Source organism: Sceloporus undulatus, chromosome 1 (assembly GCF_019175285.1).
Source record: "Sceloporus undulatus isolate JIND9_A2432 ecotype Alabama chromosome 1, SceUnd_v1.1, whole genome shotgun sequence".
NCBI lineage: Eukaryota > Metazoa > Chordata > Lepidosauria > Squamata > Phrynosomatidae > Sceloporus > Sceloporus undulatus.
The window spans coordinates 15,051,692-15,078,802 of record NC_056522.1 but is presented as its reverse complement, the minus strand read 5'-3'; the positions used below and the strand labels follow the sequence as shown (position 1 = coordinate 15,078,802).

Below are 27,111 nucleotides of genomic sequence, written 5' to 3'. Positions count from 1 at the left end.
GTTGTGGCCTGTGGGTTATTCACATTTTACTTTACATTATTGTTGTGTGCCCTCAAGCCATTTCTGATTTATGGCAAACCTAAGATGACCCTTATCACAGGGCTTTCGTTGCAAGATTTTTTAAGAGGGCTTTTTAACATGGTGTTCCTTTGGGACTGAGACTTACACAAGGTTACCCACTGGGTTTATATGGTTGTGTCAGTATTTGAACCCTGGTCTCCAGAGTCATAGCTAGGCTTGCCATATCCCGCCTGGGGGGCAGGACTTTCCCGGTTTGGGGTGGGGCCACACGGTCCCACCCCAGTTTAGCCCCTCCCCAGGACCTCCCCCCCCAGCAAGGCCCTGGAGGCAGCTCCAGCCCTCCCCATGGCTGTGTGCCACCCTCCCTGCCTCCCTGCCTGGCTTAGCCTAGAGAGCAGGGCTTCAAGACATCTGCCACTCAGAGCTATTGCCAGCCCACTTGGTATATATACCCTGCAAGAGGCCTTACTTTCCAGGTTACAGTGAGCAAAGAAAAAAAGGCCATCAATCGTTCCTGTTTCACTGGGAGTCTAAATGCCTCATCTTTTAAATGTCTACCAGGTCAGTATTGTTGTAATTCTTTATCACAGGATCGTTTTTGAGGCCCTAAACACCTTTCCTTGTACAGTAATATGCAAATTTCCCTGGAAGCTGACCAATGGGAAAGAAGCAATCAGCCCTCCATTTGGCTTGGTTTTCAATGGCTTGGAAGGAAGAGATTTTGCCTTGCAAGTTGCTGGTAAATAATAGAAGGCTTTGGGGTAGCAAAGGCTGCAGAAATAGTTTGACTCCCCCCTTAAACATCCATGGCTCAGTGCTATGGGATTCTGGGAATTGTAGTTTCTTGTGGCACCAGAGCTCTTTTGACAAAAGGAAGCTGAATGGTCCACAGAGGAGGTGGGGGCAGAGCTTCTTGCCAGCAGTCTTCGGTGGAAGAGAGGAGGCTGATGGTCCTGGCCACTTCCCTTGGCTCCCTCCCTCCTCCTCTTCCTCTCAGAGTAGTCACAGCCAAGATGAGCTTCTCATTCACTCTCCCTGGCTTTTCTCTCCCACCCCCCTCTGCACTTTGAGACCCCTTTAACTGCCAAAGCTCAATTCTCTGGGATTCTGGTGTCTGTGAGGCATTTGGCCTTCTCTGTCAGAGAGCTTTGGTGCCACAATAAACTACAATTCCCAGGATTCCATAGCACTGAGCCCTGGCAGTCCAAGCAGTGTGTTTTGGACACAGAGATCCTCCAAATGAATCCAGTCCCTAGCTTTTATATCTCTCACACACACTGCAGGAATAATAACCCACTTTGAGACTGTTTTAACTCAGTGCTAGGGAATCCTGGGAATGCTAGTGTTTGGGAGACATTGAGACTTCTCTGTCAGTGATGGCTCTGAGGCCACAATAGACTACAATTCCCAGGATTCCCCAGCACTGAGCAGTCTCAAACTGGACCATTTCCTCAGTGTGGATGCACCTGGGGAGGAATTCTGGGCACTGCAGTTCAACTACGTTTGGAGGGTTATGGGACTCCCTGTCAGAGATAGCTCTGGGGCCACAATGTACTACAATTCCCAGCATTCCCCAGCACTAACCCAGGACAGTTAAGTCACTCTCAAACTGGATTATTTCCTCAGTGTGGATGCAGCTTTGGTGAGGAACTCTGGGCATTTCAGTCCAGCATTGTTTTATTTCTGCAGTGCATTTTGGATTAGAGACAAGGTGACCAGGCATCCTCCTCCTTTTCCAGGACATGTCCTCTTCTGTCACATTTCAAAATGTCCTCCATTTGGATCATGGCTAAGAAGCATGGATTTATAATTACATGGGTGTTTTTAGCTTTTATTTTTGGCCATGTCCTACATTTTTTTGCTTGGGTGCCCTACATTTTGGGGTGAGGGCATTGGTCACCTTGGTCAGAGAGCTTTCCAGGGGTTAACTGCCATTCTGCTGTGGTGCTGGAACAAACCACCATTCCCAGAATTCCATAGCATTCATCCGAGACAGTTAAAGTGGTCTCAAACCAGATTATTTCTCCAGTGTAGATGCAGCCCAAGCCTTTTGCCTCTCTTATGCCTGAGATTTCAAAGCCCAGCCTTGGCGCCACAACAAACTACAAATCCCAGGATTCCATAGGATGGAGTGATGAGAGTGAAAGCAGTGTGGCAGCAGCCTAAGTGTGCTTAATGCAGTTCTTAAGATGGTGCACCTCTTGCCTACAGAGTCTCACAAGACTTTTTTGTTTAACAACTTGTACCCATTAACTCCATTTCATGTCTCCTTTATTTAGTGGGGTGGAATACAGACAAAACAAGTCAAAATGAAGAAAAACCAAAGTCCCTTGACCAAAAGGTTTGGTTGTGGAATAAGCCTCTGAAATATGCAAGAGGCAATGTTAAAATAAAGCCATGTTCAATGCTCAAATGTGCTGTTTGGAATGGGGGGGAGGGGGTGGCCAGAAAGGGAAGTACATTTCCGTGATCTGTCTAGGAATAATGTCAAAATGTCTTCCATTTTGATCATGCCTAAGAAACATGCATTTATATTAACATTTCTTAAAAAAGCCTCAATTTTTTTCGCATGTCCTCCATTTTGTATAAAACGTGTCCTACATTTGAAAATGTTGTCCTGCATTTGTCCTACATTTGTCCCGGTTTGGAGGTCCTCACTTATGGCAACCCTAGTCATAGCCCAACACTCAAACTTCTACACCATGCTTACTTTACTTTGAACAAAAAATTTATATAAGTCCACATCTATAATCTGGATTGAAATCCCTTTCCTCTGCATCTGCATTAGTAAATAATCTATTTCAAAAACATTAATATATATCCTTATAGAGATCTTGTTGCAACTCTGAGACTAAATGCATCTGAGGAAGCAGACTTTAGGAAAGCTCATGCTGCCAACTTCTTTCTTTCAAATAATAATAATAGAATTCAAAGACATATTTTGGAGCACCTAGATGCATCTGAGGAAGTGGTGCAAGAGGCAGCAGTGGAGGACGACCAGGGTTTGATCCCTTGCTTGGGTGTAAAAAAAAACCAAACCCACTGGGCAAGTCACACTGTCTCAGCCTCAGAGGATGGCAAGGGTGAACCCCCTCTGAACAATCCTCCCAAGGAAACCCCTTGGGCAAGTCACACTCTCTCAGCCTCAGAGGATGGCAAAATCAAACCCTCTCTGACTAGGGTTGCCATAAGTCCGGAAATGACTTGAGCGCAGACTAGAGATGTGAAGGCCCATGAAAAGAACTAGGATAAAGACCATTTTTGGCTCTGGTTTTCCTGAAGCATGATAAAATATTCCATAATTGATTTTCTACCTTTTTCAACCCCCCCCCCCCCCCATTTACAATTTCCCCCAGGTTTTTGCCCTACAGTTGACACACACAGATGCACAAATCACTACCAACAACAACAAAGAAACTGTGTGTGTATGTTTTTTTTGTGTGAGTGTATATGTGTGTGTGTGTGAGAGAGAGAGAGGCAGGGAGGGAGGGAGAGAGAGCGCTTGCTGGCCAGGCTGCTCTGCAGAAGGTGCAGCGGGGAAGGAGAGAGAGAGCTCCAATGGAGCGATGATCGCTCCCAGCCCCGGTTGCCCTGAAAGGGAAAAGGGCCACCGGAAGCAAATGGGGCAAAATTCCACCAGGGCATCATGGGAGATTTGCAACCCGAGGGTCTTGCGATGGTGTTCAGGAGCACAAGCAAATTGGGATTCCACACCAGACCAATTCGCAGTGAGTTCGAACCAAGCCCTAATGCGAATCGCGTCAATCCACTTATTTAGTGAACTCGCCAAAATGAGGAGCCATTAAGGATTTAGTTCGGAAGTCCCACGGAAGCCCCACGGAAAGGGCTCACATTTAAAGCAACCAGGTATGAAAATACATTCTCGTTATCACGTGAATGCGAATCGCCCGATCCACAGATGCTCTGGATCTGAGCTGCAAAGACCCTGTCTGATAAACGCCCTTAATTCATAACACTAGGTGGTAAAAGCTGAATTACAGTATATTCCTAAACTCCAATCCATTAACAATGGGTTGAGCAAAGACAGTGGCTTTCTGGCATGCTACACATAACATGGGACATTCTTAGCCAGTTGGACATATCTCCTTTCTGGTTCCCAGCCTGCCCACACCACATTCCAAAATTCCCTCCCACCATTGCATATGGACACTCACCAACCTGGTCATAGGCTACATCTTCCCTCCTGCCTTTATTCCCCAATGACCATCCATCATTGAAGTTGTCACCTTGTCATCATACCCATGCATTTTGCATTTCCTACAAGTTTGATTAAGTATTCCTACCCTATTCTACTACCACTAACCAAAATTCTTTTTCCCCTTCTTGTTCCTAATGTTAGAATATAATATAATATAATATATCTGTATTGGGCTTCCAAGACAGACCTTAAGGGACTTGGGAAGAAACCAAGTTGTTACCTTAAATACTTGCAATATACTTCCCTCAACCCAACTTCCTTCTCAATGCAGATGTGTTGGCAAGAATACCAGAGACAGTGCTTTTCATTGTAACCAAACAATGATGATAATAACCACTGAAAACAGTTTGTGTCATTTCTGTAACAAATTCCTGCCAAAAAACCCAACCAAAACACTTTCAGAAGTCTTTAATAAATGCCATTTTTTTGGTAAGTGAATTGGAAATTATTTTGTACTATTCTGAGAGAGCAGGCAATTGGTCTTGTCACTCAAAATAATATTTATGGGAGTTTGTTCCAAGGACCTGCTTCTGTCTTATGTGTAAGCTGGTGGGTAGGTGGAAAGGGATAGTGATATCTTTATGTTTTTACCAGTGCCAGTTTCAGCTACTGCCACCCACAATGCCACCGTCATCTTTATAAATGCAGTTGCCATCTTATCATGTAGTCTGTCTTTCCTATTCCAGCTGTAGTACTTTGCCAGAAAAGCAGATTAGGAAAAATGGATGTTTGCAAGCGTGTGTATAAAGCAGGTGCTGAGTAAATTCCTGCTTTGCATACCATAGGTTTCAAGTTATTGTATCAAAGTTGTTAAAGGGAACGTGGGAAATTTTATCTTGTAGGCCAGATACAGTACATAACAGGGCTAACATGTTATGAATGAGACTAGGTAAACAAATATGAACAGTTCTGATGTATGAAAACAACTGGTGTTGAATCGAACATAGTCCCTCCTGTATGTGCTTTGCTGCTGCTGCTGCTGCTGCTGCTGTTGTGTGCCCCAAAGACATTTTTGACTTATGGTGACCCTAAGGGTTTTCTTGGCATATTTCTTCAGAGGAAGTTTGCCATTGCCATCCTCTGAGGCTGAGAAGGTGTGACTTGGCCAAGGTCACTCAGTGGGTTTTAAATGCTGAGGCAAGCAATCAGACCCTGGTCTCCTGAGTCACAGTACAACATTCAAATCGCTATGTCACATTGGCTCTCTAGTCAGATGCTTTCGTCTGTGTCATCTTCAGAGTGCTTCCCAGAAAATTATTTTATGCTATCTGATTTAGGTGGAAAACTATATGCAAAATATGAAATACACATTTTTCTGCAAGGCATGCTGATACAGTTGTTAACTGCCTTCAGGTTGACTTTGACCTAGGGTGTCCTATGAATCTCCAAGTCACCCTATCCTTAACTGTCCTGTTTAGCTCTTGCAGATTCATGGCAACTTTATCTATATCATATGAGGTCTTCCTGTTGCCTGCAACTTTACCAAGCATTACCATCTTTCCTTGTTACTCCTTTCTTCTAATGATAGTACTAAAGTTTTCTTTGCTTCTAGAGAGAGTTCAGGCCTGATTTGCCCTAGGACCCATTTATTGTTGTTGTTTTTCTGTAGTCCACAGTACTCACAGAACTTTTCTCCAGGACCACATCTCAAATTAGGGGTTTTTTTCCTATTAGTTTTTTTCACTGTCCAGCCATTCATAGAACTATACATAGAAGTGGGGAATACAGTGGGCCCTTCTCTTACACGGGGATCTGTTCCGGACCCTCCCCCCGCGTAAGAGAAAAAATGCGTAAGCTCAAGCCCCATAAGGAGTAATGGGGCTCTTGCCCCTGGGTGCACTGTACTATGGTGTGGACCATCCTAACTTTAGTATTCAGTGATATACTTTTTAAAATATATCTCCCCATGTAATCCGCCCCACACACTTAGAACAACCAGGAAGAACTTGCTAGAAATTCCATCATCTAAATATGCTACTACATCCCAGAGGGCCTTCTCAGTAGCGGCTCCACAAATCTGGAACAGTCTTCCCGAGGAACTCCGTCTGATCACCCCCCTAGAAACATTCAAAAAGAGGCTAAAAACTTTTCTCTTCTGTCAAGCCTTCCCCTCTGGAAAATGAACTAGTGTACTTTGATCCCATCAACTTTCTGCCTCACCCTTCCGAATGATTGTTTTAGATTTGTATATCATATATTGCAGTGATTCCCAACCTTCCTAATGCAGCGACCCTTTAATACAGTTCCTCATGTTGTGATGACCCAAACTCATGAAATTATTTTCATTGCTACTTCATAACTGTAATTAAATAGGTGTTTTCCAATGGCTTTAGGCGACCCCCATGAAAGGGTCATTCGACCCCCAAAGGGATCCCGACCCACAAGTTGGGAACCACTGGTATATTGTGTTACTGGTTTTATCTATTTTATGATGTGTTTGTAACTGGCTTTAAATTTTGTGTACACCGCTTTGATCTTCTGGAAAAGCGGTATAAAAATAAAATTTATTATTATTATTATTATTATTATTATTATTATTATTATTATTATTATTATTATTATTAATATTATAATAAATTTCAGGATCTTGTCTAGTCTGAGGCCCTTATCGCATGGAGGTTTTTGCAGCTCAGATCCGGGGTGACTCCTGGGACCTTATCGCACTTACAGTTTTCCCGTTCCGTTCATGTCTACAAGCCGGACAGATCAGGAAACGGGCTGACGACGAACGCTATCGCATTAAGTGATGTCAGCGTTATGTGATCGCAACAAGAACGATCGCTATCGCACTCCGCTTTTCGATAGAACGACCTGTTGTCGTTTGTGGACCTCGCTGTGAATGGATTTCACCGCACAGCCGGGTCACATCCCGATGACGCCCCGAACACGCCCTGTCTTTGTGCATGCGCAGTTCAGGAAAAAATTGGCGCGCAGTTTCGAAAGGGAGCTTGGGTTATTCTCTTTCCCTCCTTATTCCCTGTCGACATGGATTCCCATGTATTGGTTCTTCTCCATGCCATTGCTCCACAGGAAACCTCTTTGAAAATCCGCCGCCACAATAAGGATGGTGGATTCCTATTGGCTAATTGTACCGGAAACACGTACAGCCATTTCCTGTACACTCTAGGAATATTGGGAAACTCGCTGTCCCTCTCTGCAAAAACGCGGAAGAAACATTGCAGCCGCCTCCTGTCACATTATGGGGTTGACAGTTTTAAGGAGGGGTGTATAGAATTCGTAGGCAGGGAAGTTCTCTGACTGAGAAATCAATATACCACTCCTTAAAACTGGCAATCCCACAACAAAACACGAAATATTAATTCAAGGTACTTTATGTAATGCCACTACAGTGTTGTCATCACTGATAAAAAAATCCACAACAGTAACGAAAGGAAATATTTATCTATTACGTGATGTCCCTCCATCTAGAACTGCTGTAAATGTCCTCGGAAAACTAGTGCATACAGTAGGACAAAATATAGCTATCAATGTTAAAAAAATTTTTAAATGTTATAAGAACAAGGTAGATTTTCTCCATAGCTTTGTTCTTTCATTTGTCCCTGAATTAATTGGATATTTCAGGCAAAGCTACCATAATGTTGCCATTATAGTCTACTATTGTCAGGGAATAAATGTAGGACAAAATGTAGAACAAACAGTAGGACAAATGCAGCACCAAACTAAAGCACAAAATGTTGGACATTTTAGGTCCTACAGTCATGGCTTACTTTAGGTCTTCAGTTGTCTTGTTGCAGCGGGACAATTATTCAAAACCTAACATACCTACCCGAGATCGTTACCAAACACAGTTTCCTTTTTGTTTTTTTGTTTTTCATATACAAACATGTCTACATGTTCTATAATTTTCACTGATGAAAGTCATTAAAACATCTTGCAAGGGGACCAGGTATAGGAAAGATGTCATGCTGGACCATCGTTACTGTAGGGACTGGACGGGGATGGAATTGGAACACATAGGATATCGCACACGGGGGATTTTCCGTTCTCATAACGTTTACTGGAGAGGGAGGACGGAAACAAATCGTTGGGGACATTTTACGCGAACGGAACGGAATGGGTACGCACTGTAAACGTGTCGGTAACGAGGCTGTGCGATAAAATCCGTTCCGTTCCGTTACCGTACAGACCTCGGATCGTTTACAAACGCGTGTGCGATAAACTCCCTGGTTCAGCTATGCAAATTCATGTTATAACATGAGTGTTTTATCACACCTGGTTGCCCTTCCGAATCGAGGGAGAATAGAATCCAAGGCAAGTCATGTGATGAGGATAGGGTTGCCATACATCCGGACCTCCAAACCGGGAAAAATGTAGGACAAAATTTTCAAATGTAGGACACATTTTTTGTGTGTCCTACATTTGAATAGGGGAGGCTTTCCCTCGCCGCCTGGGCCCCAGGCCTTGCCGCGATCACAGCGGGGAGAGGAGCCCAAGCAGCAAGGGAATCCTCCTCTGAGGAGGCCGGGAAAGAGGATGCGGGGCCGCTGGCGATTGCCAGGGACTTCCCTCCTTCTCGGCCTCCGAGGAGGCCGGGAAAGAGGGCGCGGGGCCGCAGGGAGGCGGGGAGGGTGGTGCAGCTGCGCGCAGGAGGCGCCGCTTCCCCCTTCGCCTCCTCCGCCCAAGGCCTCGCTGTCCTCTTCTTCCTCCACGCGGCCATGCGAGGTGGAAGAGGAGGAGGGCAGCGAGGCCCCACGGGTTGCAGCCGGGTTATGGCAACCCTAGATGCGGATTCACACAAAGCGGAGTCAGTGCAAATCATATTACCACACCGGTGCATACCATGCGGATTCAATTATTTGAATTGGAACCCTTGCTCATGCTCAGTGGGAGTCTGAATGCATCCTGAACCTTTGCACTTCCGGGGTGAAGAAAGGAGCCACTTCCTGGTTCCAGTTTCACGTGAATGCTAGCCTCACACGAATGACAGCTTCACATTTCTTCCTTCCTTCTACTTTCCCATCCCTGGCAGCCAAATTCAAAGTGGTCCTCCGTGTCAGAGCCCCCATCCATTTCAGCTACATCTACATCTATCCTCCTGTCATTCTCTTCATCTATTTCATCTACATCTCTCCTTCCCTTTGTCACAGTTGCTTTCTCTTTGGTTGCATCCACACTGGGGAGATAATCTGGTTTAACTCCACTTTAACTGTCCTGGCTCTGTGCTATGGAATTCTGAGAACTGTAGTGTTGTGAGACATTGAGCCTTCTTTGCCAGAAAGCTCTGGTGCTACAATAATTACACTTCCAAGGATTCCCTAGTACTGAGCCAGGACATTTAAAGTGGCCTTAATCTGCAGTGTGTTTTGGACCATAGTTTCACTTCATGCAGCAGTCCTTAACATACTTATGAAGGAGTCAGTCCCTTTTAACTCTGTGGGGTTTATGTTTATGCAGGCATAATATAGAACTGGCCTGTTAGCCTTTTCTTTGTACTTGTATGTTTTTGTTAGGCTGGATTAGGATATCAGTTGGTAAGAGTTGTTTCCATGCAAATTTAGATTCTTGCCACCCTTACAATGCCAGACTGTATAAGCTTGGTTGGATTGTCTGATGGATAAGGATTTTATTGTTATATTTTTAGTTATTTAATCCAGCAAGAATTTCATTAGCTGACAGCTCAAAGTTGCAGAAGAGGTAATGATTATTGTAACTGTGACAATGTGAATGTTTTTTTAATGGACATATCCTCTTGGGGGTTTTGTGAACCATTCAAGTGGATCATAATAAACTGGGGGAAAGGATGTGTTAAATAAGAAATCATGAATTGTACATTTCCATTGGCATTTTACAGTTGAAAAGGTACATTGAATAGATTTGTGCTCTTCCAAGGAAGCTGTCATTACTGTCCTGCGTAGTCATTGAATGAAATGTAGTTTGTGCTAAAGGTGATCTATGCTTCCACTGGAGCTCTTTGTTGGAAACATAAAGCAATGGGGAAATAAATGGTATTCAATAAGTTCTAATAATAAGTCATGGGTTTTGTATGCGGATATTTTCCTTGCTTGCTGCTAAGCAAGTTTGCTGTAGAAATTATTGTACAAATCCTAAGATGTAGCCTTTCACTTTCCACAGAACTTGTCAAATATAATACTGGTCCCTATGAAGATAAATAGTGGTTTTCACTGGATCATAGGAATGTGGAAGGTCTTCTGTATAGTATAAACACATATTTCCACAATTGTTATTTTTACTTTTACTACCAGTTTTTTAAAGATACAACAAACCATCCAGAATATGCAACTAGATTTAGGGATATCCTGAAGTGTGCCCACTGCTAGGTCAGATTAAGGAGTTTTGGTGTTAAATGAATAGGTTGCAGTTATTAGGTCTTTCTCCTCAATATTAAGTTGGATAAGAGAATCAAGCAGGCAATGATGGCACAATAATATAAGAACAGAATGTTCTGCTGAGTGGGAAAAATACGTATAGGGACCATACTTGCTTGGCCATCCAATGGCATAGATTTCAAGATTTCCCTCATTTGTACGGTGGCCAACTAAATGACAATGAAAGGGAGGAAGCACACCACAAACGTGGACAAAATCATACCCATATTGACATGACACTTGCATATATTGTATGTGTGCAGATGCCAGTTTAAAAATAGAGATTATAATCTAAATACAGATGCACTCCATCTTGGATCCCATCCAAGGAGAAAGGTGGGCATTCAGTAAAGCGTCTCTGCTTGCTCAGTCTACCAGTTGTTAATGGGCAACTTCAAGTCCTCTGTACTCCCTTCTTCTTATTCTTTATCTTTTAAACTTGATTTGACCTGGATATCCCTTGAAAGGGAGAGTATCTTTCAGTACACAATTGTCTTCTGATATCTAGAAGAGGAGGAGCGTGGTTTGTAAAATAAACAACCCTACCCATTTGATGATCCTTCACCTGTTGATAATATGAGATGGTTGCATACTACAAGCAGGGCTTGTTCACAAAGCCCATAGAGGAAACGAGATAAATGCTAAGCGAGAAACACCTTACACAGAAGTCAAGGACTTTCGTGGCTGGCATCCATAGTTTTTTGTGGGGTTTTCAGGCTATGTGGCCATGTTCTAGAAGAGTTTTCTTCCTGATGTTTCGCCAGCATCTGTGGCTGGCATCTTCAGAGAATGCTTGCCTGGAAAAAAGTGGGTATATATATACTGTGTGAGCCTGGGAATGCAGGAGTGATTTGCATGTGTATTGTTCTGTGCTGATGGTAGGCCTCAGGCTGGGAGGTTGATGCAAAAGAAGATTAATGTCTGCTAATTGGTGATCATTATCTGATGGGAAAGCCCCTGACTCTGAGTGGTTTCCCATTTGCATTTACTGAGTCCTTATTTTTCTATTCCTCAGGACTGGTAGCCAAATTTTGTTCACTTTAAAGGTTTCTTCTTTCTGGTTGAAATTATTCAGATGTTTGTGGATTTCAAAGGCTTCCCTGTGCATCCTGACATGGTAGTTGTTGGCATGGTCCAGGATTTCAGTGTTTTCAAACAGTATTTTATGCCCAGGATGGTTTGTGGCATGTTCTGCTACTGCTGATTTTTCTGAAGACAAGCAGCCACCCAAAGGAAAGGTATTTTTACCATACATTAAAGGAGTCACAGACAGAATAGGCAAAGTGGTGAGGAAGTACAACCTGCAAATGGTTTACAAACAGACGAAGAAAATCCAGCAAATGCTTCTCTCAGCCAAGGGCCAGAGAGACCCTCTCACAGCCGCAGGAGTTTACCGCATACCATGCAACTGCGGACAACCACCAAACGCAGTGTGCAAACAAGAATCAAGGAACAAGAGAGACACTGCAGACTGGGCCAGCCAGAAAGATTTTAAACAGATAAAGTTTAAAAATATATTTGAACAAGAACCAATCCCCCCCCCCCCAAGTCAGTAGGAATATTATATATATTCCTTGTGAGTTCTAGAAAGATAGGATATTTTTGAAAAGGCAACAGAAATTGTGGAGGTTGTAAGAATTTGCCATCTGGCAAAGACTCCCAACCAGATGGATTCACTAATGACTCTTACATAGTATTCAATCAGACTCTCCTAGAACACATGATTGGCATATTTAATTATTCTGAATTAACTGTGAATGTGCCGGAGACTGCCTCGGATACAGAAATCATAAGCACTGCTTTTTACAAGATAAAAAGGCATACTCCCAAGTAATTATGTTTTATTACATAAAGAGGATGATAGAATGTTGGGCAAGCTGAAGCCTTGTGGATTACTGAACAAGTAGTTTGTGACATTTTCAAGAATATAGTTTTTTAAACACATTAGTTTTATCAAAATGATTTTTGTTACTCTCTGGGTCCAGCAGAGAGAAAGAGATAGGAAGCAGGTTCCCTCCATCAACTCTGTGAAAGGCCAGTTGCTTTGTGGCATTTCCTGCCTCTGAATGTTTCTTCTTTGATCTTGTCACTGTTAGAAATTATATAAGAATTAAAGTCCATGTTAGTTTGTTTGTTCGATTCCCACCTTCTCCCTCCCCTCCATTGGTCATATCCTATAGCTTTTAAGCTTGAATCTCACCCTTACCCCCCGACTTTATATAAGACAATCTGGGGAGATTTTTGTGTGTGTAAAATATGTTTGAAATAAATGAGTAAATAATTATTTTTGGAGCTAATATAGATCAGTTATTTCTTCCTGTGTGGATCCAATTTTTTTCCCTCCTTGGTAGGATATGAGATTAAAAGAACCAGCCTCGCCTAGTGTTTTGAATGTTAAAGGAAGACTCTGGAGATCAAGGTTCAGTTCTCTGCTCGGCCATGAAACTCACAGGGTTAGGGTTAGGGTTAGGGTTACTCTAACAGCCTCAGAGGATGGCAATAGCAAACCCCTCTATATAAATCTTGCCAAGAAAATCCCATAATAGTGAGCTTTAGGGTTTCCATAAATCAGACTGGACTTGAAGGCACACAACAACAACAAACTACAAAGGATATATGCTCATTTGCCCTAGTGGCTCATATGGGTAACCTGTAGCCCATGGGCCATATGCAGCCCTTCTGTGCAGCCAGTTGCACAGATTGAATCAATCCTTTCCCCATTTTCCCCTTTCCTGCCATTCCTTATGGGTTTGTGCTGAAGTCAGAATACAGAGTCATGACTATCCATGCCCACTTCCTTCACCATTCAAGTCAGGTGTCTGACATCTTACCAAATATCTTTCAAGAGCACAGTTATCCATTGTAAATCACCTTGAGTGGATTGAGAGGTGATACATAAATTCTCACTCCATACACACTGTTTTCTCCATTTAAATTTTGTGTCATCCCCACCCCTCACTCAACCGATTAGTGGAAAAGGAACTGAAAGGTGTTCTTAGCACACAGGGAGGCAAGGTTTAAATCTTGGTATAGAGTGCGGAATGGTGCATGCATGACTATGTGCATATATGTGTTGTGTAGCACTCAGTGCACTTCTTGTGCTGGAATGCAGTCCTTGGAGTCAAAAAGGTTGCCCACTCCTGGTCTAGGGTTATTACATACAGCACTTTTCAGAGCAAATATAATTTAAGGAACAAAAATATTGTTATTGTGATTGTAGGCAAACTAGCCATGGTTTCTTAGATAAAGGTGTGGGAAATTAACCACAAGCTCCACATGGTTGTTATCAGAATTCATGGGCATCATACTGAGGAGGGAGCTAACTTGTTTTCTGCTGCTCCAGAGACTAGGACCCGGAGCAATGGATGCAAGCTACAGGAAAAGAGATTCCACCTCAACATTAGGAGGAACTTACTGACAGTAAGAGCTGTTCGAAAGTGGAAGAAATTTCCTCGGAATGTAGTGGAATCTCCTTCCTTAGAGTTCTTTAAACAGGCTGGATGGCCATCTGTCAGGGATGCTTTGATTTAGATTTCCTGCATGGCAGGGGATTGGACTAGATGGCCCTTGCAGTCTTTTCCAACTGTATGATTCTGTGTTTCTATGAAACAGGGATGGTAAGGGCCTGCCTGTTTTCCCTTTTTTCATTGATAATGTTGATCTAACTGCAAACGGAAGTTTCCGAGTGCCAGAATATGTACTAGAATCCAAAATGAGACCACTGGGGATTATCAGCATGGTTACATAAAACCTGAGGGCTATAGGAGCATAACACTTTTTTTACATGCCTGACCACTGGTATCCGGAAGCCATGAAACATTGAGTGTCAGAGACATCCGGTAACATGGCGGAGTGAAAGCTGCAACTCGCGATAGCAGGCGAGGGAGCGGCACCACTTGCAGTTTAAAAAGTCTGGGAAAATCGTTCCCCCCGATAAAGGGGACTCGGGTGGACCCACGGGGTCTTCTAGGATCACCAGCTGCCCCCAAGTCCCTTTAAAAGAGCCTTGGTGGCCCGGTGATCAGACGGAGGACGAGGGTGAACCGCGACTGCAAGGAGGGCTAGAGCAAAGCCCCGCCGATCCGGAGTTTTAGGGGTAGAAGAGGAAGGAGAACTAAATTGAAACTTACTGGACATTTAAGATCTTCAACATATATACTTTATCAGAGGTAAAGAAGAATATTTGGGGAATAGAGAAGAAGAACTAAGGTGTGGAGTTTTGAAAGATCAATGAACAGTGGAGAGATAGACTGTACAAGTCAAATAAAAAGCAGCTCGCGGAGGAAGGCTTGGGGAAAGCGAAATAAAACCCGTGAGCAGGAGAAAAGAGTGGAGGAGGTGGAAAAAGAAACAGCATTGTAATTAAACAGGCGGCGGAGAGACAGTGAGAGACGGAGAAGAAGACAAAAAAGATAAAGAATAACAATAATAGACAAGGAGGAGAAGCAGACGACTGCGGACAAGGAAGAGAAGTAGACGACGACGGACGAGGAGGAGAAGCAGACGGTTTGAAGAAAAAGAGGACAGCGGCAGGCAAGAAACCAGGAAAGAAAGATTGTTTAATCAGTAAGACTCACCAGTCGGCGTTTTCAAGGCCAAATACCGCATGGAAGATAAGGAAGTAAAGGGGAAAGGAAACGGAAGTGACGCATAAAAAACAAGGAGAAGTAGCAAGAAGATCCGAGTATAGAGACAAAAAGGCAAGAGATTACCTACGCCACCAAGTGGTCAGGAGGTATAACTGCACCAGGAAGTAAATTTAACTAAATCCAAGGAGTAAAAGAAGATAGAGCGACACACAGTGGTGAGGAGGAATAGTGGCAAAGGAATGGACAAAACAATAATGCAAACTAGAGGCCAAGAAAAAAAAGAAAAAAAATGCAGCAGCTGGCAGAATCTAGACATTTAGTAGAAAGAAGGCCATCTCTAGAAATTAAATCAACTGACCCGAACTGGAAAATATTAGAGGCAATACAAAGAAATGAAGCAAATATAAGACAGGAAATCAAAGCCTCTAGAGATGAATTGAGACAAGACTTTAAGAGAGACATGGATGAACTAAAAGAGACAATGAAGGGCATACAAGAGGATGTGAAAATGACAAAGAAGAAAGTATCTAAATTAGAGATTAAAACGGAAGAGCTAGAAAGAGTCACACAAGAATTAACCCTGACACAGACATTGGAAAAGGAGCAGAGTAAAATAAGAGAATTAAAAGACAGAAGGAAATGTATAAAAATAAGAGGATTAAAAGAAAAATATAATGAGAATCTGTATGACAAAATAATACCAGTTTTGGCTGAATTGGTGGACTGTAGCCCAGAGTTATTGGACTTAGACGTGGACAAAATCTTTAGAATAAACTCTGTGGCAGCTAAAAACAGGAACCTACCGAGGGATGTGGTGGCTTATTTTACAAGAGAAAGAGTAAAGGAAAAAATTATTCAAGAAAGCTACAAAAAGAAAATAACTATAGATGGATCGGAAATTCAGATTTTCAAAGATGTCCCAGGAGAGATTTTGAGAAAAAGAAGGGACTACGCAAACTTAACAAGAATGTTACAAATTAAAAACATAAGATATAAATGGGAACCGTTGGAAGGGGTGTCCTTTATGTGGAGACAGAGATATTACAAAATAGACACGCTAGAGAAGGCAAAAATTTTCTACAACAGATGGTTTAAGGAAGAAGAGAAAATGGACAAAGATTTAGACAAAGAAAGAAAGAAGGAGGAAGAAAGAAAAGAGGAAACTCCCAAAGATTCGAAGGACAGAGAAGAAAGACAAAAGAAGAAGGAAGAGGAAGGGAAAGAGGCAGTGGAAAAAACTCTGTGGGAAGGGGCAGTAGGGGGAGTGGACTTAGAATGGGAAGAAGAATTGAGATCCTTGGAAGGAAGCAAAGAAAGTATCATAGAGGAAAGAAAGAATCTGGAAGAAGAAAGAGAGTAAAATAAAAACAAGTATTATAGTAAAGAAGTTTAGGGGGAAGGGGAAATAAGTGAAATAAGTAAAATAGATAAAAAGAAAAAGATATTATAGTGAGGGTAAGCTAGATGAAGAGTTGGAGATGAAGTTCCTTTCATGGAACACGAAAGGCATGAACTCTGTGTATAAAAGAAAAAAAATATTTCACGAATTGGAGAAGCAAAAATGGGATATATGTAGTATTCAAGAAACCAGAATAAAGAAAAAAGATGAGAAATATTTAAAAAATCCAAAACTGGGAGAAGTACACATATCAGCGGGCACAAGAAAGAAGAATGGAGTTGCAATATATATTAAAAATAAAAGCGTGTGTAAGGAAGTCTTAAATGATCCAGATGGTAGATATGTAGGCGTGGAAGTGATGATTAATGGAAATAGAACATTAGTATTAGGAGTATATGGCCCAACAGAGAAAAAAGCAAAATTTTACAGGAATTTATTAAAGAAAATAGCAAATTTAAAATATGAATTTTATTTGTTTATGGGAGATTGGAATGGCGTGGTTAATCCTAATCTAGATAGAATGTCAAAAAAAAAATCACAGAGAATCAAGGGAAATTACCAGAAAAGTTTTTTGACCTGTTAGAGATGCTATCGTTAGTAGACCCATGGAGAGAAAGGAATAAAGAAAGGAAAGACTATACCTTCTACTCAATCCCACACAATTCTGCTTCTAGAATAGACATGTTTTTTATTTCATCAGAATTCCTAAAGGATGTCAAAGAATCAAGGATAAAAATAAATAAGAATTCGGACCATAATCAAATTTGGCTAGAATTGGAACAATCAGAGAAAGAATACAGTTGGAGGTTAGATGCATCATTATTGGAAGATGAGAAAATAGTGAAGGAAATAAAAGAGCAAATAAAGTTTTTCCTTTTAGAAAATACGGAGGAAGATACAAGTATAAATACAATATGGGATACGGCCAAAGCTGTAGTAAGAGGATATTTGATTAAGTATAAGAGTGAGAAAAATAGGAAAAAGAGAAAAGAAATTCAAAAGATATCAGAGGAAATACAGGAGATAGAAAAGAAAAAAATGAAAGAGCCAAATAATAGGAAATTAGATAAGGAATTGAAAATTTTAAAGAAACAATTAGAAGGGAAAATGGCGGAGGAAGTGAGCATTAAAATGAAGTATGCAAAGCAGAGATATTTTGAACAAGGTAATAAGGCAGGAAAATTATTGGCGTACAAGGTTAAAAAATTAAAAGAAGCAAGACAAATTACAGAATTGATGGGAGAGCAAGGAGGAATTACAGAACAAAGTAAAATAAGAGATATATTTTATAAATTTTACAAAAATTTATATGAAGGGAAGGAATATGATCAGGTTAAAATGGGGAAAATGGTAAGATACCTGGATAAAATAGAAGAGATTAAGATAGATGAAGAGTTAAAAAGAACGATCAATCAAAGAATTACAAAAGAAGAGATTAGGGAGGCCATTAAGAAAGGGAAAAAAGGGAAAGCTCCAGGACCAGATGGTTATATATTAGAATATTATAAAATATTTGAAGAAGAATTGATAGAAATAATGGAAAAAATATTTAATAATATATTGGAAAAGGGGATCCCAAATTCTTGGAAGGAGGCGGTTATAACTTTAATTCCTAAAGAAGGTAGAGACCCAAAATACCCCCAAAATTATAGACCAATTTCACTTCTAAATACAGATTACAAATTATTCACAAACATTATAGCAGAAAGATTAAAGAAAGTATTAACGGGATGGATAAAAGATGATCAAAGTGGATTTCTCCCAAATAGACAGGCGAAACAAAACATAAGGATTATATTAGATTTGATAGAGTATTATGAGAAAAAACCGGGTAAAGAAGCAGCTTTGATATTTTTGGATGCGGAAAAAGCTTTTAAGAAATTGAGAGAAAAGAAAAAACCGTTATTATACTTAATTACCATGGCTAGAATGGTAATAGCTAAAAACTGGAGAAATAGAGAAATACCTGACATAGAAATGTGGTTGGAGAAATGTTTAGAGATAATGGAGTTAGATAGGTTAACGATGTTAATGAAGGGGAAGATATTAGAAGAAGAAGATATGGTAGGGGTTAGACTAACAAAGATTTATCAGAAGTGGAAAGAGTGATAAAGCAGGTGATAGATACGTGAAATAATATAAGAGGATATAAAATATGGTATAATATAACGGAATAAGGTAGATTGACTTGTATCGATAATAAAAAAATAGGCTCGATTAGGCCAGCCTTAGAAATTAAGAGATAGAGGATGGTTGAAGCTGAGATAAAGTCAAGTATAAGGGAGGTTTAATATGAAGAATTAGGGAGAATAGCTAAGAAATCAGTAAGATAAATAAGCAAGGGAAGGGGGGGGGGAGAGTAAAAGGACTGTGGTAAGCTGAGGTTAAGCATGTATATTTTTCTTTCTATATATTTTTTTTGTTGTTGTTTTTTATGTGGAAAATTAATAAAGATTATAAAAAAAAAAAGAAACATTGAGTGTCAGCTGCGAAAGAAAACAGAAAACTGGAGAATAATGAATCATGAACTAGAGCAACTGTGTTGGCAGATAGGATACATTGCAACATTTTGTTGTAAATCCCACTTGCATGTTCATAAGATCTTGGCCAGAAAAAACTAGCTCATTCACAGGTAAAATAGTTGTGACAGGATCACTGAAAATGTGTATGTAAATTCATATTTTCTTTAATAACTATGAATGTGGTATTAAGGTGCTTCTGTATTAGAAGATGAACTTTGACTTTTAAATTATTTTCCAGTCTAGCTCTACACCCAGATAAAACGATAGTTGCTACGGGGCAAGTTGGGAAGGATCCTTACATTTGCATCTGGGATTCCTACAGTGTACAGACTGTTTCTATTTTGAAGGATGCGCATACCCATGGAGTTGCCTGCTTGGCTTTTGATTCAGATGGCCAGGTGTGTATATCTTCCCTTTCCACTTCTGTTGTAGTTAAATCATATATTATACTTTTTAAAAAAGGATATGCCTATGGAAATGCATCTATTGGCCTAAAACCAATTGCCAGTCTCAATAACAGCAACAACGTTTATATTCTGCCTTTCTCCCAATAATCTAACGACATATTTAAAAACAATACAGATTATTTAACTAGAACAGGCTCACTGAATCAACTGCTGAATGGTTAGTGAGCACATAAATCCCCTTGATTCAGTCTGACTATAATATTGGGACTAGCAATCGGATTTAGGCCTCTATCTTCTGTTTTGAGGGATTGCTTAAGTTCTGTTTAATTTTCAGAAGTAGATGGAGCTTATTTGTTTTTGCAATTTCAGTGTTTGGTTCTATTAAATTCTCTGTACAGTGCACCCTTGCCTTATGTGGGGGATCCGTTCCAGACCCCCCCCCCCCACGTAAGGCAAATAGCACATGTGCTTGAGCCCCATTCAAATAATGGGGCTCATGCATGATGCACAAGGCCATGTATAAAGGCGCCCGCGTATGACGCGGGCACACTGTATATTTTATTGAATTGAATTGTATTTTATCTTGATGCTGTTAGTCTGAATATAGAAATGTACACCTTGAAAGTCTCACTGAGGCCAAAAATGCACCAAAAAAACCTCAATAAATAACAGCTGACAATAGACACTCTGCTATTCATGGCCATGAGACTGTGTATTTTTAAATATCAAAAGTATGCAGTATTTATTTATTTATTTGCTTTCTCAAACTATTCATACATATCCCTTTTCATACATTTTTACAGAATAGTTAAATTTAATAACCACTGAAAGCCTTAGAAAAAGGAATTTATGGTCTTAGAGACAGCCTTCCAGGAATCATAGGATGGAATAGGAATCCCCCTCTGCAGCCTTATACAAATAGTCACCTGTAATGGGAAGAAACTATTTATAATCTCCTCCCAGGCCCCTAAGCCTAAATACACCAAAGACATCAGATCCCATCAGATCTTGCAAGCTGAGCAGGGTCAGTCTTGGTTAAGTCTTGGAGAAGAAATTGCCAAGGAATACCAGGGCTGTAGGATATATTTCAGAAGAAGGAACTGGCAAAACTGCCTCTGAGTATTAATTCACAGGGTCGTTGTAAGTTGGAAGGGGACATGAAGGAATGTGCACCCACATATATGGGCCTTTCTTAGCTACTGTGATAGTTCTGATCTTCTGTTGAGGGATGGTGGCAAGCAGGGAGAGAGAAGATGCAGATCCACTGGATCCACAGCCCTCCAGTCACACTGCTAACACAGAGGAACAGTTAGTCCAGCTTTGCTTCTGAGGAAAAACAAGTAAAAAGCAACTCCTTCTACACTCAGCCAGTAACAACTTAGCAGAGCTCTAAATCTGTCAGAGATTCTTCTACTGTATTTTAGTGCTTCATCCTTGGAGATCCTTTGCCATAGAACTGTTCTCTCTGTTTAAGATGAGGAAGAAGGATAGAGCTGTTTCTGAGGAAGGCAAGCACAAGCTGTTGGGGAACGATTCCAAAAAATCATTTCTTTAGTCCACAGCTACAATTCCACTGGTAGCTATTTAACCAGTCTTGCTGCTGTGTCAGCCAGTGCTTTCTCAAAAAGGAATACCCTTCGCTGCCTGTGCTAATAGTTCACATTCCAGTTTACAATATTCTTACCATCCTTGCTTCCTCTTCTGTGCCCTGTAGTTATTCTCCTTAGAAGCACTTTTAAAAAATTTGCCCCTCTTAACATAATCCCAGTGTGTTATTTTACATGTTTGTGAACACATTTGGTGGTACATATAAACCATCCAAGTGGGTTTCTCAGTTCTGTTGTTGTATTTTCATGTCTTGCTGCATACTGGCCTGCAAGAGAGAAATCAGAGGCTAATCTGATTTATTTTCTTGTAAATGCATTGCTCTCTGCAGATCAGGAAATAAAGAGGTATTAGGCAAGCAGCAGAGTTAGATAATCCCAATTGTTATCTGCAGTAAGCTTTATGGTTAAGTGCCAGGCTGCTGCTTCAGGGCTTGTTTTTTTCCCCCAAAGGAAGAGTTCGGCAGGTATCAAAGCTATCCCCAATTTTCCCCCTAAATATCTTCCTCTTACAAAAGGAAGGCACAACTTTCTCCTTGTTTTAGATAGGGAGGAGAAAATTTGCCAAAACATTTGAGTGACTGTGGGAGCAGCTTATTTTATTTAACCTTACGAGGTGACTAGTGTTTTTGCATATTTCTTTGTTATTTTAACATTCTAAAATAACCAAACAAACAAAACAAAACAGAAGCTCTGGTAACAGGCATTTTGCTTAGGCATTTAGCAGAGGAATTTTGTGGTGAATGCTGGAAGATCTGTTTCAGTGCCCAATTGAGACTACTGAATATGATGGTGTGCGAGCTGCTGCAACCACTTGCAACAGTTGTGATATGGTTGTGTTCTTGTAGATAATTTCCCCTAAAGCATGTGCAAGTTGGTTGTCCTGTTGGAAGAGAAGGTTCAGCAACTTGAGGCCCATTTATCTACTCTTCAGTGTATTAGGGAGCATGAGGTTTTCTTGGACAAAGCAGAGCAGACTAGGACCCGGAACAATGGATGCAAGTCCAGGAAAAGAGGAGATTCCACCTCAACATTAGGAGGAACTTCCTGACAGTAAGGGCTGTTTGACAGTGGAACACTCTTCCGCAGAGTGTAGTGGAGTCTCCTTCCTTGGAGGTCTTTAAACAGAGGCTGGATGACCATCTGTCGGGGATGCTTTGATTGTGATTTCCTCCATGGCAGGGGGTGGGACTGGATGGCCCTTGTGGTCTCCTCCAACTCTGGATTCTATGATTCTGTGACTGTCCTGGTTGAAAACACAGGGAATATCTCTCAGGAGGAGGTCACTTCCCATAAACAGAAGGTAAATATTTGGAGGAAGCTGGCACATAGAAGTAGAAGGACCAGGCATCATTCTGACAGTTTGGAGCTGCAGAATTGATTCAAAGCTCTCTCTCACCAGTGATGATGATGGGTAGCAAGAACAGCAGCGTCAGTCCTCAGAGAATGTGCACAAGAATCTTGGAAGGTTGAGTACATGAAATGGTTTCTACCAAAGCCTGGAGGTCTTTGCTAGTGATGGGTACTTCCCGCTGAGGGGAACAGAATCAGTAGTTTGCAGGCCTGATAAGTTGTCTCCTGTCCTCCTGGGGCAAAAATCTGCAATGCAATGGAGAGGCTGACAAGACTTGTCAAGCCCACTGACCTAATGTTACCCCTTTGTTTTGGTTCATAATGACACTGGAAGGCATAGCCTTCAGAATATTATAAGGGGTTATGAGACTTTGGGTAAGAAACTGAAGGGTCTGGATGCATTGGTAGTCATTTTGTCTGTTCTTCCAGTGAAAGGGCATGGCCCAGGAAAGGAGAGAAAAATAGCTGAGGTGAGCAACTGACTCCACAGATGGTGTTGCCAAGAATGATTTGCCTTCTTGGCCCGTGGTGTGGTTTTATGAAGATGGATTTCTAGTAAGGGATGGGTTGCACCTCACAGCAGTGGGCAGTAATGTTTCTGATAAGAATCTGATAAAAATCTGATCAGAAGGGCTTTAAACTGAGTTATGTGGGGGATGGAGACAGTGTTCTTGAGGGCAGTGGTTCATCAGGTGCTGGAGATAATAACCTGACTGTTATACAGTGAACAAGGCATATAGTACAAAAACCCAATAGTGGGAGGAAAATAACCTTAAATAGAGGGAATTGTTGATGGTCTTAGATGTCTCTACACTAATGCATAGAGAATGGGAGATAAACAAAATGAAATTGAACACAGTAAAGCACAGCAAAGCAAATATGATACAGAAGAAATCACAGAAACCTGATAGGATTAGTCTTATAATTAGAGTGTAGTAATAGAGAGGTATGACCTATTTCAGAAAAATAGATCAAACAGGAAGGGAGGAGGAGTAGCATTGTGTATCAACGATGCTTACACCTATGAAATGGAGAAGGGCAAAGGCAGCAGGTTCCATTCTAGAGAAATGAAACACGTTTCAATGGCACCTGCTCACAGTTTTAGCTACCACCTGCAAACTATAAAAGAATTAATGTAACACATGTTTGAAACAGCCCTTTGATTCAGTTGTGTTGATATAATGTAATAAAGGCAGCAAATTGGTGCCATTGCCTGTCATGCAGGAAAGGACATCAATGGGGATGCTTTGATTTAGATTTTCTACATGGCAGGGGGTTGGACTGGATGGCCCTTGTGGTCTCTTCCAACTCAATGATTTTATGATTCTATGTTAAGTTGTATGGCCTCTCACATATATATTGCCATTACGCTAATTAGGTGAGGACAATTGTTACATTGAAGTGAGAGCAGTTGTTACATCCTGCCTTACTCCTAGTGAACTCAATGCACCATATGTGGTTCTCCATCTCTCAACTTTTTTCTCACAATACATCTGCTAAGTAAGTCAGGATGAGATACCATGACTACCCAAGATAGAAAGTGACTTGGTGACTTGACTAGCCAGTGAATTTCTTGGCTCAGTTGTAACTAGCTTCTGCAACATCCAGGACTTAATGCCAACTATCTAACCACTACACCACATGAATTATCATGTCTATTCCTGTATGGTGGGACATTGTTGAAGGCATTTCTGAATGTCAGACTGAGGAACCTCTTGCTTTATCATCGATTCTGGAATATATTAAAAGTATTTTCAAAACCCTTTTGTGGAAGCAATATATTTAAACATGTTTGACTTCTTTCTTGTATATTTATTATTCTTTGCACACTGCTTTAATATAATTAATATAATTGTAACACACTCTATGTGGAACTACTGTAACACAGTGTACATGGGGCTGCCTTTGGAAACTGTTCAAAGACTAAAGCAGGATTAAAGTGCTGCAGTCAGAACGCTGACAGGTGCCAGTTATAGGGCCTTGTTAAAACAGCTTCATAGCTACCAGTTCATTTCTGGGCACAATTCAAAGTGATGGCCATGATCAATTAAAGCCTATACGGCATGGGTCCAGACTATCTGAAAGACTGTGTCTTCCAGTACGAACCCGCCACAGTTCTAAGATCTTCAGGCAAAGGCTTACTCTTGCCCCCCCCCCCCCATCATGGGCTCACTTGGTGAGGACACAAGAAAGAGCCTTCTCACTGACTGCTCCTACCCTCTGGAGGTCTCTTCCATGGGAGGTTAGGCCATCTTTCTCCCTGCTTTCCTTTCACTGGCAGGCAAAGGCATTTTTGTTTAAGCAGGCTTTTATCATATAAGTAGGGGCCTTTTTATTGGAGATGCTTTATTTATCTTAAACTTTTCATTGATTTTAAAATATTTTAGCATGTATTATGATGTGATTTTAATTATTTTTATATTTAATTGAAAACATAATAATAGGATTTATTTATATGCCGCCCAATCACTGGGAATCTGGGTGGCTTACAACAGAGGGGGATAATAGACGGTTCCCTGCCCTCAGGCTTAATTTACTATTTGTGGAAACTGCATTGGGTCTATTCTGGGAGGAAAAGACTGCATATAAATGATGATGATGATGTTACTGAATTGATCTTCGTTTAACAAAACTTCATTTTTTTCCCCTTTCAAGCGTTTAGCTTCAGTGGGATTGGATGCCAAAAACACAGTCTGCATATGGGACTGGAAGAAAGGAAAACTACTAGCATCAGCTACTGGCCATTCAGATAGGGTAATCAGCTAATGAGTTTGTTATAAATTCGTCTTGTAATATGGTTAAATATTTCCTGTAACCATTTTTGTGCTGAGGTGGCCACACACACACCCTCTCACACCCACAAACCTGGTGTTCTCAGAAATACACTGATTGTAATTTGTTTGTGAAATAATTACGAGAAATTGCATTCTTTGATATTATGGAAGGGCAGTTTAACAGTTAGGATTGTTTCTTTATTTTGTTACTCAGGACCAAATTACACGTGGGAGGGATATGATCTGATCTCCCAGTATATTTTATTTATTTAAAGGAGCCAGAGAAGGAGCTAATTTGATTGGAGAGAGGACACAAGCATAAAGAAATGACTCTCTCCCATTTGTATGTATGTCCCTGATCAGCATACCCCCCCCCATGTTGCTGTTAACCATGATGGTGAGATGTGGGGACTGTGGCCCCATCAGATTCCCAAAGATACCACATGGTGATTCCAGACCTGGTATTTAGTGCTTTCTGCCATTAGTTTGTATTATGCAAAAACAGACATAGTTAAGCAGACACTTATTTGTGTAGTCAGTATTATTTTTTCTATTTACAGAATCTTGCAGATTTTGGAATTTTTGGAAGTAATTTTGGTAATGGAAGAGTTAAGAACTGAATGTAGATGCGTAATAGGTGTGTAAATATGGGGTGTGCTTATGATGATAAACTAGGCTTGATGTTTTTTATGAGAACTATTGATTCTTCATTGTAATTGCTGTGACTCATAGAGACAAGTTTTCCTGCACCTGCACAGAATGCTTGGAACATGTTAGAGCTGAGCACGCATCTTTTGGCAGGCACCATGCCCCTTCTGTTATGCATTTCACTCCTATTTCTGTCCAATTTACCTTGGTTCTCTTCCATCTGCTTTACAGAGAGTGTGTGTTTCACACACTCTATTTCATACTGAATACTTGCGTTCTGTTTCATGATATTTTATGGTCCTCCCTTGGCTCATGGTTTAAATTAAGCTACTTTTATTTTTACAAAACTTTTTGTTTTGCTTTGTTTTCTGAATTTTCTTTTTCTTGATAGCTTTCCTACTCCCCACATTCAGGGCTTTTGTGACTGAGGTATATATTCAAAAAATGTTCTAAATGTGGGGATAGGATGTCTTCTATTCATGGTCATCTGAAGTGCCCTCTTTGTCTAGGAGAACTTCATAACTTCACTGTATTTAAATACTGCTTGACATTTGTACCTCAAAGTAGAAAAACTAAAGCAGCAAAACTTCATCCTTAGCTTTGGTCAACCTCAGTTTTTCCTCCTAATGTTTTTCAGTCAAAACAATCCTTGAAAACTTTTGCTATTTGTTAGAGCCTCCTCTGACTTCAGCCTAATACTTAGGATTCTGCTGACATGTACCCTTTTTGACTTTAAAAAACTCTAGTGGGCTCAATACTATGACAATTTCTCTTCCACTAGTCACTTAGTATTGAACTGGATGGGTACTGAAAAACAAAATCTGTCTTCAGAAACAGAAATGAAGAACTGTGCTGAGTCAATGCAATGCCATGAGGCTTGCAAGGAATTGTTGAGGATTGATCCTTCAGTATTGATTGATTTCAAGATAAAAGTTTAAAAAGTCCCTCTATTCTGGCTACTGAGAAACTCAAACATAAAAAGAAGAATAAAGCAAAAAAACAACAACACCTAAGGTGCCTATCACACTTTCTATTCAGGATTCGTAGCTTCTCCAGTGAGATCTTCTTATAGGAATTGTGTCTACATAGATGAAAAGTCAACAACTTGTGGAATCTTTTCATCAACAGTGAAGTACCTTGAGCTGAATCTGGACCATATGCACCTTGATTAGATATACAGTGGATCCTTGTTATACGCTGGGGTTTGGTTCCAAGATCCCCCGTGTAT

At 40.8% G+C, this 27,111-nt stretch overlaps 1 protein-coding gene across 1 annotated transcript in view; it reads left to right on the top strand.

Annotated features, from left to right (window-relative positions):
* The window catches only part of EML6 (EMAP like 6), a 205,811-nt gene that overhangs the window by 55,671 nt on the left and 123,029 nt on the right, over positions 1–27,111 (top strand). The window contains 2 exon segments of the mRNA XM_042472788.1: positions 19,336–19,495; positions 25,117–25,215. Of these exon segments, the coding sequence (XP_042328722.1) occupies positions 19,336–19,495; positions 25,117–25,215 (259 nt within the window).